Source organism: Microcaecilia unicolor, chromosome 1 (assembly GCF_901765095.1).
Source record: "Microcaecilia unicolor chromosome 1, aMicUni1.1, whole genome shotgun sequence".
Taxonomy (NCBI): Eukaryota; Metazoa; Chordata; class Amphibia; order Gymnophiona; family Siphonopidae; genus Microcaecilia; species Microcaecilia unicolor.
The window spans coordinates 23586243-23598360 of NC_044031.1; the positions used below are offsets into that span (position 1 = coordinate 23586243).

At 45.0% G+C, this 12118-nt stretch overlaps 1 protein-coding gene across 1 annotated transcript in view; it reads left to right on the forward strand.

Annotated features, from left to right (window-relative positions):
• LOC115461310 (gastrula zinc finger protein XlCGF26.1-like) overlaps positions 1-11313 on the forward strand; it is a 56080-nt gene extending 44767 nt beyond the window's left edge. The window contains exons 3-5 of the mRNA XM_030191060.1: positions 7885-8488; positions 8741-9622; positions 11268-11313. Coding sequence (XP_030046920.1) covers positions 7885-8488; positions 8741-9622; positions 11268-11313 — 1532 coding nt within the window. The remainder of the gene's footprint in view (positions 1-7884; positions 8489-8740; positions 9623-11267) is intronic.
• Positions 11314-12118: the final 805 nt, after the last annotated feature.

Below are 12118 nucleotides of genomic sequence, written 5' to 3' on the forward strand. Positions count from 1 at the left end.
GTCTCACCCAGACATCATCCCCCCCCTAAATTCCTAACATTCCAAAGTCGGTTTATTTATTAGGATTTATTTACTGCATTTTTGAAGGAATTCACTCAGGGCGGTGTACAGTAAGAATAGGTCAAACATGAGCAATAGACAATTACAGCAATAAAATTATTCAAAAACAATACAAAGTATGGCATGGTATACTATTTACAATGTCAACACAATATGTAATAGAACATTACACTGCTGGGCAGACTTGGGGCTAGGGAATGGGACTGAGAGGATGGGGGGAAATCAGGGGTCCTACAAAGGGAGATGAGATTTTGTGGCTCAGGTTCTGGGTAACTGGTTTCTAGTTACTGTAATCGCTTTGTAACAGTATCTGCAAATTTTATACATACACAGAAGTCTACCTCTGCTGTGCTGTGCTATGTGATTTGTAGAAGGTATATACATTTATGGAACATAAACATATTGTCCCCACACAGGGTCAGTAACATAGTAAATGACGGCAGGAAATCTCGCACCCATACCGATTTCCTTCATTACAAATTCATGCTCTCCTCCTTCCAGTCCTCCCTATTCCTTGCCAAACAGGACTATTACACCCAATTGACTAATTCTCTCAGCTCCAACCCCCGTCGTCTCTTCGCCACCCTTAACTCCCTCCTCAAAGTGCCCTCCGCTCCCATCCCCCCTCACTCTCTCCTCAATCACTGGCTGACTACTTCCGCGACAAGGTGCAGAAGATCAACCTTGAGTTCACTACCAAGCCACCTCCTCCTCGTCACCCTTCAACCCACTCCCTCAACCAACCAACCCAGGCCTCCTTCTCCTCTTTTCCTGATATCACTGAAGAGGAAACTGCCTACCTTCTTTCCTCCTTGAAATGCACCACTTGTTCCTCTGACCCCATCCCCACCGACTTACTTAACACCATCTCTCCTACTGTCACCCCCCCCCCCCCCATCTGTCATATCCTCAACCGCTCTCTCTCCACTGCAACTGGCCCTGACACCTTCAAGCACGCCGTAGTCACACCAGTCCTCAAAAAACCATCACTTGATCCTACCTGTTCCTCCAACTACTGCCCCATCTCCCTCCTACCCTTTCCCTCCAAGATACTTGAACGTGCCGCTGCCTTGATTTTTTCTCCTCTCATGCCATCCTCGATCCACTTCAATCCAGTTTTCGCCCTCTACACTAGACAGAAACGGCACTCTCTAAAGTCTGTAATGACCTGTTCCTTGCCAAATCCAAAGGTCACTACTCCATCCTCATCCTCCTTGACCTATCCGCCGCTTTTGACACTGTCAACCATGAGTTACTTCTTGCCACACTGTCCTCATTTGGGTTCCAGGGCTCTGTTCTCTCCTGGTTCTTCTCTTATCTCTCCCACCGTACCTTCAGAGTACATTCTCATGGTTCTTCTTCCACCCCCATCCCGCTGTCTGTTGGAGTTCCTCAGGGATCTGTCCTTGCACCCCTTCTTTTTTCAATCTACACCTCTTCCCTGGGCTCGTTGATCTCATCGCATGGTTTCCAATATCATCTTTATGCTGACGACACCCAGCTTTATCTGTCCACACCAGACATCACTGCGGAAACCCAGGCCAAAGTATCGGCCTGCTTATCCGACATTGCTGCTTGGATGTCCAACCGCCACCTGAAACTGAACATGGCCAAGACTGAGCTTATCGTCTTTCCACCAAAACCCACTTCTCTTCCTCCACTCTCTCAGTCGATAACACCCTCATCCTCCCCGTCTCATCTGCCCGCAACCTCGGAGTCATCTTCGACTCCTCCCTCTCCTTCTCTGCGCAAATCCAGCAGATAGCCAAGACCTGTCGCTTCTTTCTTTTTAACATCAGCAAAATTCGCCCTTTCCTGTCTGAGCACACCACCCGAAATCTCGTCCACTCTCTCATTACCTCTCGCTTTGACTACTGCAACCTACTCCTCACTGGCCTCCCACTTAACCATCTATCCCCCCTTCAATCCATGCAGAACTCTGCTGCCCGTCTTATATTCCGCCTGGACCGATATGCTCATATCACCCCTCTCGTCAAGTCACTTCACTGGCTTCCGATCAGGTACCGCATACAGTTCAAGCTTCTCCTCCTAACCTACAAATGCACTCAATCTGCAGCCCCTCATTACCTCTCTATCCTCATCTCCCCTTAACGTTTCCACCCGAAACCTCCGCTCACAGGACAAATCCCTCCTCTCAGTACCCTTCTCCACCACCACCAACTCCAGGCTCCGCCCTTTCTGCCTCGCCTCACCCTGTGCTTGGAATAAACTTCTTGAGCCCATTCACCAAGCCCCCTCCCTGCCCATCTTCAAATCTTTGCTCAAAGCCCACCTCTTCAATGTCGCCTTCGGCACCTAACATGCCTCTATTCAGGAAATCTAGACTGCCCCAATTTGACTGCCCTATTTGACTGACTGTACACTTGTCCTTTAGATTGTAAGCTCCTTGAGCAGGGACTGTTCTTCTCTGTTAAACTGTACTGCGCTGCGTAACCCTAGTAGCGCTTTAAAAATGTTAAGTAGTAGTAGTAATAAAGACCTGAACGGTCCATCCAGTCTGCGCTGTAGAAGTCCGCCCTGCACTGGTTTTACTCTCCAATACCAGCATCGCCACCCAATCTCCACTAAGATTCTGTAGATCCATTCCTTCTAAACAGGATTCCTTTGTGTTTATCCCATGCATGTTTGAATTCCTTTACCGTTTTCATCTCCATCACCACCAGAAATATAGAAAATCTCAAGAAGAGGAACACGGGGAGGAATACCAGATGAAACTGAAAGAAGCCAAGAGAGAGGTACGTCTGGCGAAGGCGCAAGCGGAAGAACAAATGGCTAGAAATGTAAGGAGGGGCGACAAAAATTTCTTCAGGTATATTAGTGAAAGAAGAAGGACTAAAAAGGGAATTGTGAGACTAAAAGATACAGCGAACCGCTATGTAGATAATGATGAAGAAAAAGCCAATTTACTAAATAGCTACTTTTGTTCGGTTTTCACTGAAGAAAATCCTGGAGAAGGACCGCGAGGGACTGGCAAAAGTACACCTGAGAATGGAATGGATATAGCACCGTTCACGGAAGAGAGTGTGTATCAACAACTTGGAAAGCTAAAGGTGGACAAAGCCATGGGACCGGACGGGATCCACCCAAGAATATTGAGGGAGCTCAGAGAGGTCCTGGCGGGTCCTCTTAAAGATTTGTTTAATAAATCCTTGGAGACGGGAGAGGTTCCGAGGGATTGGAGAACGGCGGAGGTGGTCCCTCTTCACAAAAGTGGGGATAGGGAAGAAGCTGGAAACTACAGGCCGGTAAGCCTCACTTCGGTTATTGGAAAAGTAATGGAAGCCATGCTGAAGGAAAGGATAGTGAATTTCCTGGAAGCCAATAAGTTGCAAGACCCGAGACAACATGGTTTCACCAAAGGGAAATCGTGCCAAACGAATCTCATTGAATTCTTTGACTGGGTGACAGGAGAACTAAATCAAGGACGTGCTATGGACGTCATCTACTTAGATTTCAGCAAGGCTTTCGACACAGTTCCCCACAGGAGGCTCTTAAATAAACTAGACGGCCTGAAGATAGGACCTGAAGTGGTGAACTGGATTAGGAACTGGTTGACGGACAGACGCCAGAGGGTGGTGGTGAATGGAGTTCGCTCGGAGGAGGGAAAGGTGAGTAGTGGAGTGCCTCAGGGATCGGTGCTGGGGCCCATTCTGTTCAATATATTTGTGAGTGACATTGCCGAAGGGTTACAAGGTAAAGTTTGCCTTTTTGCGGATGACACCAAGATTTCCAACAGAGTGGACACCCCGGAGGGTGTGGAAAACATGAAAAAAGATCTGAAGAAGCTAGAAGAATGGTCTAACGTTTGGCAATTAAAATTCAATGCGAAGAAATGCAAAGTGATGCACTTAGGGAGTAGAAATCCAAGGGAGACGTATGTGTTAGGCGGGGAGAGTCTGATAGGCACGGACGGGGAGAGGGATCTTGGGGTGATAGTATCTGAGGACCTGAAGGCGACGAAACAGTGCAACAAGGCGGTGGCAGTAGCTAGAAGATTGCTAGGCTGTATAGAGAGAGGAGTGACCAGCAGAAGAAAGGAGGTTTTAATGCCCCTGTATAAGACGTTGGTGAGGCCCCACCTGGAGTATTGTGTTCAGTTTTGGAGGCCGTATCTTGCGAAGGATGTTAAAAAAATGGAAGCGGTGCAAAGAAAAGGTACAAGGATGGTATGGGATTTACGTTCCAAGACGTATGAAGAGAGGCTTGCTGACCTGAACATGTACACCCTGGAGGAAAGGAGGAACAGGGGTGATATGATACAGACGTGCAAATATTTGAAAGGTATTAATCCGCAAACGAATCTTTTCCGGAGATGGGAAGGCGGTAGAACGAGAGGACATGAAATGAGATTGAAGGGGGGCAGACTCAGGAAAGATATCAGGAAGTATTTTTTCACGGAGAGGGTGGTGGACGCTTGGAATGCCCTCCCGCGGGAGGTGGTGGAGATGAAAACGGTAACGGAGTTCAAACATGCGTGGGATATGCATAGAGGAATCCTATGCAGAAGGAATGGATCCTCAGAAGCTTAGCTGAAATTGGGTGGCGGAGCAGTTGGGGGGAAGAGGGGGTGGTGGTTGGGAGGCGAGGATAAGGGAGGGCAGACTTATACGGTCTGTACAAGAGCCGGTGATGGGAGGCGGGACTGGTGGTTGGGAGGCGGGAAATACTGCTGGGCAGACTTATATGGTCTGTGCCCTGAAAAGGACAGGTACAAATTCAAGGTAAGGTATACACATATGAGTTTGTCTTGGGCAGACTGGATGGACCATGCAGGTCTTTTTCTGCCGTCATCTACTATGTTACTATGTTACTATAGTGAAGGGTAAAGCAAAGACGTAACATATAGAAGGATAAGAAAGTAGGAAGAGTTAGAAAGAAAGGTGATTGATTTAAAGAAAGTTGCACATGAGGTCAGAGAAATGGTTAAATGTTATCTTAGCTAGGGTAGGAGTGGATAAACATGTCCTGCTGCAGTATATGCAGCCTGAGTACTCCTTGTGTGTGTGAGTGAGACTAACGAGTTAGTTACTTCTTCCAGTAAAGGCCTGGTTGAAGAGCAAAGCTTTCACCTGCTTCCTGAAGTAGAGATAGTCTTGTGTTGAGTGCAGCCTTTCAGGCAGTGCATTCCAGAGTGTGGGGGCTACTCCGGAGAAGGCTCGCTTGCGGATATCACATTATGTAATGTTTTTTGGAGAGGGTGTGGTTAGTGAAAGTCCTTGGGAGGACCTTAGTGTCCTTGGCGGTGTGTGGAGGATCATCCTATTTTTCAGGTACTCAGGACCATTTCCTTTCAGGGCCTTGAAGATCAGACATAGAGTTTTAAATTTAGCCCTGTATTGTACTGGTAGCCAATGAAGTTTTTGCAAAAATGGTGTGATATGGTCACGTCGCTTACAACCTTCTATGAGTCTTGCTGCTGCATTCGAATCAACTGGAGCTGGTGCAGGCCCTTTGTAGTCAGACCATTGTATAGAGCATTGCAGTAATCCAGGCTTGATGTTATCATGGCATGTACAACTGGGATAAAATGTACCTTCTCGATGTAAGGAAATAGCGTAGCTGTCGCAAATAGTAGAAGCAGCTCTTGAAGGTTGCTTGGATTTGGGGAATCAGTGTAATTGTTGAATCTAATTGTATTCCAAGGTTTCTGACTTGTGATTTGAGGGGGAGTTCATACTTCCCAAAAGGGATTTTGATGTCAGGTATGTATCCACTTGTGTTAGGGACCCAGAGAAGCTCGGTTTTACTTGGGTTCAGGCAAAGTTTGTTGTGTTTAGCCCATTCTTGAATTGATGTTAGACAGGTAATCAGTTTATTCAAGGCTGTAGGTAAGTCAGGTTGAATGGGTATGAGTAGCTGCACATCATCTGCATAGATGTAGAACCGAGTGTCCATTGACCAAATCAGCTCAGCTAGTGGTTTGAGGTAGATATTGAACAGAATAGGTGACAGTATCGATCCTTGTACCCCGCATGGTGGTGATGAGTTGCTGCCAAACATTATGGATGGTTGCCTGTCTGATAGGTAGGATCTGAACCAGGCAAGTACTGTTCCATTGATACCTGTTTCTGTCAGTCGTGCTAGCATGATATCATGATCCACGGTGTCAAAAGCTACAGAGAAATCAAGCAATACTAACATGGAGGCGAATCCCTTGTCTCAGTTTCTGTGAAGATCATCTAGTAGGGATGCAAGGACCGTTTCTGTACCATAACCCACTGCAGCTATTCGGTATCTTCCTTTACCTCCTTTAAATACAAGTCGAGAATGTTGCAGCAATACGGAGCTGATGTTAAAGCACATACCTCCATGCAGGCTTCTTTTAAGGCAAATTATATGTATAATTCCCTTCTCTGAAGAGCTTATAATATCAGTCCCTTCTATGAGGAGCTTATAATATCACTATTTTTTTGCTCAAAGTGCACCAAACTCTCATACATTCTCATCAGCACTGCCACACAGTTCACACACACTTGTCGTTAATGTTTTTAAACTATGTAACAGGTCTGAGCAGTCCCTCTCTTCGGTGAATGGCAAGGACAAATCAAACTCGGGTATATATATATAAAGTATCGCATATCAATTAAAATGAGTTTATCTTGTTGGGCAGACTGGATGGACCGTACATACAGGTCTTTATCTGCTGTCACTTACTATGTTACTACTAGTAAAACAGGCCCGTTTCTGACACAAATGAAACGGGCGCTAGCAAGGTTTTCCTCGGAGTGTGTATGTTTGAGAGAGTATGTGTGAGAGTGACTGTGAGAGAGAGAGAGTGAATGTGTGTGTGACAGAGATAGATTGAGACTGGGTGCGAGTGTGTCTGTGTGAGAGTGTGTGCCAGGGGCACCCCTCCCAGTTCCAGTGTCACCCCTTCCTCCGTATTCCAGGGTCGTCCCCCCTCCTCCCCTCTCGCCCCCCCCCCCCCCCCCCTAGAGAGAGTGACATGAAATCAACTCTGGCTAGTCCCCACACCACCGCAGCCCAGCCCTGCACCTTATCACCTCCTGATCCAAAAGTTGTTTTTGTAGTTTGGACTTCTTTTACCTCGACAGCAGGTAGGCACACTGATGGAGCCTGCAGTAGTGTAGGAGTTCCACGATGAATACAGGCGAAGCAGAGCAGGCAGTATCAATGCCTGCAGCACATGGGTCAGGTTTTCTTCAGTCAGGAGGTGTGCTGCTGTAGCGACGGCCAGTGTCTTTTCAGCTGGAGATCAGCAGTGCTCCGAGGGCGGGAGGGCATAGCGAGAGGGGTGGGAGGGTGGAGCGAGAGGGGCGTGAGGGTGGGACACGGCGCGAGGAACTGATCCAGGTGACTGTTTTTTCATATCAGCAGGGCTCCGAAGCGGAGCGAGAGGGGTGGGAGGGCAGAGTGTGTCATTCACGTACGGGAACACTGTGGTGTGCCTCGTGCTGCTTTCATGTGGTTGGTCAGTGACGCTGGTGATGTACCTGGAAGTACTGACGTCAATTCATGAGATGGAGAGCACGATTGGCTCAAGGTTTAAGTGCCATGGAGTCAGCTTCAGAACGTTGAAAGTGCTTTTTATTATATAGGATGTAATGTTTCTTCTTTTTAGATATTTGTCTAGCCCTTTGCCCTGCTCTGGCCTACCTTTGTGGCAGTAACTGTAGAAAAACGCTTCATGAAATGGTCTGTTTCTTACTTGCAAACCAGTTCTTAAGCCACACTTAGAAAATCGCTGTGTAAAATAACCAATCCCGCCATTATATAGAGGAAATATCTTGGAAATCACAGTCTTCTAACACTTTATTAATACCTTCTATTTATATCCAACAGATCATCACATCACACAAGAAAGGAAGAGAGAAAAGAAGCAGGGAGAACATCCTGTAGAAATGGAACAAATCCAAAAACACTCAGAAAATGTCTGTGAGAATATTTCCCCGAGAACTAAGAAGATTAATACAAAGAACTGTAAGCAAGAATCAAAGGAAGAGAGAGACCCTGCAGGAGATTCAACAGACGGACCCAGTAAGTGTGAGAGAAATGACAAGGAGCTCAGTGACATCCCTGAGGACCAGAGACTCTTCCAAATTAATAATAGCGATCAAGTGACTTCTAAATTACACCATGGCGAGAGGAAAGGAAAAAAACAACAGAGAGAATTTACATGTATTGCGTACAATAGGAGTATCAGTTTTATTTGTGCTGAATGTAGTAAGAGCTTCCTCTTATTTTCAGAACTCCAAATGCACAAAAGGAATCATGAAAGAGAGAAATCCTTTACATCTACTGAGTGTAATAAAAACTTCACTCAGCTTTCAGCTCTAAAAATTCATCAACACACCCACTCAGCAGTAAAACCATTTACATGTAGTGAGTGTAATAAAAGCTTCACTCGGCTTTCACATCTAAAAAGTCATAAAATGATCCACACAGGGTACAAAGCATTTACATGTACTGTGTGTAATAAAAGCTTCACTCAGCTTTCAGATCTAAAACGTCATAAAATGATCCACACAGGGTACAAACCATTTACATGTACTGTGTGTAATAAAAGCTTTACTTGTCGTTCAGACCTAAAAAAACACAAAATGATCCACACGGGAAGCAAACCATTTACATGTACTGAGTGTAATAAAAGCTTCACTCAGCTTTCACAATTAAAAAAACACAAAATGATCCACACAGGATACAAACCATTTACATGTACTGAGTGTAATAAAAGCTTCATTCAGCTTTCAAATCTAAAAAGACACAAAATGGCCCACACAGGAGACAAACCATTTACATGTACTGAGTGTAATAAAAGCTTTACTTGTCGTTCAGATCTAAAAAAACACAAAATGATCCACACGGGAAACAAACCATTTACATGTAGTGAGTGTAATAAAAGCTTCACTCAGCTTTCAAATCTAAAAAGACACAAAATGGTCCACACAGGAGACAAACCATTTGCATGTACTGAGTGTAATAAAAGCTTTACTTGTCGTTCAGATCTAAAAAAACACAAAATGATCCACATGGGAAACAAACCATTTACATGTAGTGAGTGTAATAAAAGCTTCACTCAGCTGTCACAACTAAAAAAACACAAAATGATCCACACAGGAGACAAACCATTTACATGTAGTGAGTGTAATAAAAGCTTCACTCGGCTTTCAAGTCTAAAAAGTCATAAAATGATCCACACAGGGTACAAACCATTTACATGTAGTGAGTGTAATAAAAGCTTCACTCAGCTGTCACATCTAAAAAGACACAAAATGGTGCACACAGGAGACAAACCATTTACATGTACTGAGTGTAATAAAAGCTTCACTTGTCTTTCATATCTAAAATTTCACCAAAAGATTCACAGAGGAGAAAATCAATTTACATGTACTGAGTGTAATAAAAGCTTCACTACACTTTCAAATCTAAAAAGACACAAAATAGTCCACACAGGAGACAAACCATTTACATGTACTGAGTGTAATAAAAGCTTCACTCGGCTTTCAGCTCTAAAAAGACACAAAATGGTCCACACAGGAGACAAACCATTTACATGTACTGAGTGTAATAAAAGCTTCACTTGTCTGTCACGGTCTGTGTCCTGAAAATGGGGCTAGTTCTGGGCAAGACTTCTACGGTCTGTGTCCTGAAAATGGCAGATACAAATCAATGTAAGGTATACACAAGAAGTAGCATATATGAGTTTATCTTGTTGGGCAGACTAGATAGACCTTGCAGGTCTTTTTCTGCCGTCATCTACTATGTTACATCTAAAAAGACACAAAATGATCCACACAGGATACAAACCATTTACATGCAGTGTGTGCAATAAAAGCTTCGCTCGTCTTTCATATCTAAAAAGACACAAAATGATCCGCACAGGATACAAATCATTTATATATAGTGAGTGTAATAAAAGCTTCACTCAAGCTTCAAATCTAAGAATTCACCAAAGAATTCACATGGGAAACTAACCATTTACATGTACTCAGTGCAATAAAAGTTTCACTCAGCTTTCAAATCTAAAAAGATACAAAATGGTCCACACAGGATATAAACCATTTACATGTACTGAGTGTAATAAAAGCTTCACTCAGCTTTCAAATCTAAAAAGACACAACATGGTCCACACAGGATACAAACCATTTACATATACTGAGTGTAAAAAAATCTTCACTCAGCTATCAAAAATAAAAATTCACCAAACTGTAGGAATAATATATATTTTTGAATTCTATTCTCCACCAATTACCTATAAGGTAATAAGATAAGGATATGTAAGAAAAAGGGGGAATTAAATATTATATGTGTTGAACTACATTAACCTGCACTGTAAGGTTTAAGGACATGTGCTCAGAACATAAAGACCATATATTTAACTTTTAAAAAGGTTTATTTACAGCCTTGGTGGGCGACCACCAGGTCGGATTTGTGAGGGGGAGACACCCGGAACTGAATGTGCGCAGAGCCTTACTTGCCGTCGCACATGCTGAGTCGACAGGTCAGCCTTTGTTACTGGCAGGTTTAGACGCCACGAAAGCTTTCGACCAGGTAAACTGGGACTACCTTTTCGCAGTGCTCCTCTACATAGGCCTGTCTGGGTGGTACCTACAAGCAGTGGAAGCATTATATACCGACCCTGGGGCCCGAGTACTGGTGAATGGGATGTGCACTCCAAGCTTCCCGGTGTGACAAGGCACCGGGCAGGGTTGTCCACTGTCCCCGCTTCTGTTTCTCGTATACTTAGAACCCCTGTTGCGTAATATCATAAAGGACCCAGAGATCACAGGGGTACAGTTTCCTCAGCTTAACATCACAGTATTAGCTTACGCAGATGATATCCTACTGGTCCTAATGCAGCCCCAAAGATCCCTCATGGCAGCGCTGGAGCATATAGAGGAATTTGGATACTTCTCGGGTTTCCAACTGAATTTACAAAAGTCAGAAGTACTGCCGATTCCCATCTCGGTAAGGGCGACATGGGCGGGGCTATTCTCGCTGAGAAGGGCCACAGAGCACCTCCAATCCCTTGGTGTCCGAATACCGACCTCGCTGACACAGCTTTACAAGACCAACCTTGCTACCCTGTGGACTGAGACAGGCCGTTCCCTAGAAATGTGGCAACACCTTCCGTTGTCCTTGTGGGGTCGAGTCACTTTGTATAACATGATTTTGGTCCCCAAATGTCTGTATGTGATACAGGTGTTGTCACTGTTTATTTTAAGAAAGGATGAAGGGCAGCTGCATAGACTACTGGTGAAATTCCTTTGAAGGGGTAAGAAGTCCCAGATCCCATTCGCACAGACATACCTTTCGGTGAGTAAGGGAGGGCTGGGCGTACATAGCATGCAGAGATTTTCAGTGGCAGGCTGTATGAGACACATTAGCAACTGGTTTCGGGGCACATCTTTTTTCTCTTTTCCATCTGCGGAGACCATGGTGTTGAGTACTTTCCACTTTAGCTACTGGTTACATGCCCCAGCGGGACGAGCACCCACCACGAGGGGCTATGCTCCTATATTTCTACCATTACAACGAGCATGGCGTTGGCTTTGTAAATTTAGAGGCTTTGAGCGATACACGTCTCCATTACTGCCGATTGGAGGTAACGCAGACTTCACTGCTGGTACGGACTTGGCGATATATCAGGCATGGAGGGAGGGAGGAATTATATTCCTTTTCCAAGTGCTGACTAAGGAGGGTGCCTGTAAACCAGAGACCTGTGCGAGAATGATGGGCTTCCCCCCCCCCCCCCGGGCCTTTTTACCATATTTACAGTTGAGTCACTATGTTGCCTCCCTCCCACGAACCTCGTTGATCTCGCAGAGACGGAGGCAACTCATAGACCTATTTGATCTGGAAGCACGGCTTTTGGTCCCTTTAAAGCATTTCCACACCCAGCTCAGAGATGCATGCCCTGGGATAAACTATGAGATACCAGCTCAGGCTTGGTCTGGAGAGCTGGGATGTCGTATCACAGATAAGATGGTGCAGTCTAGCTTAATTACTGGATATAGAACCTCTGGAGATGTGACCTTGCATGAACTACACTACAAATTTGCCATGCGATTGTATA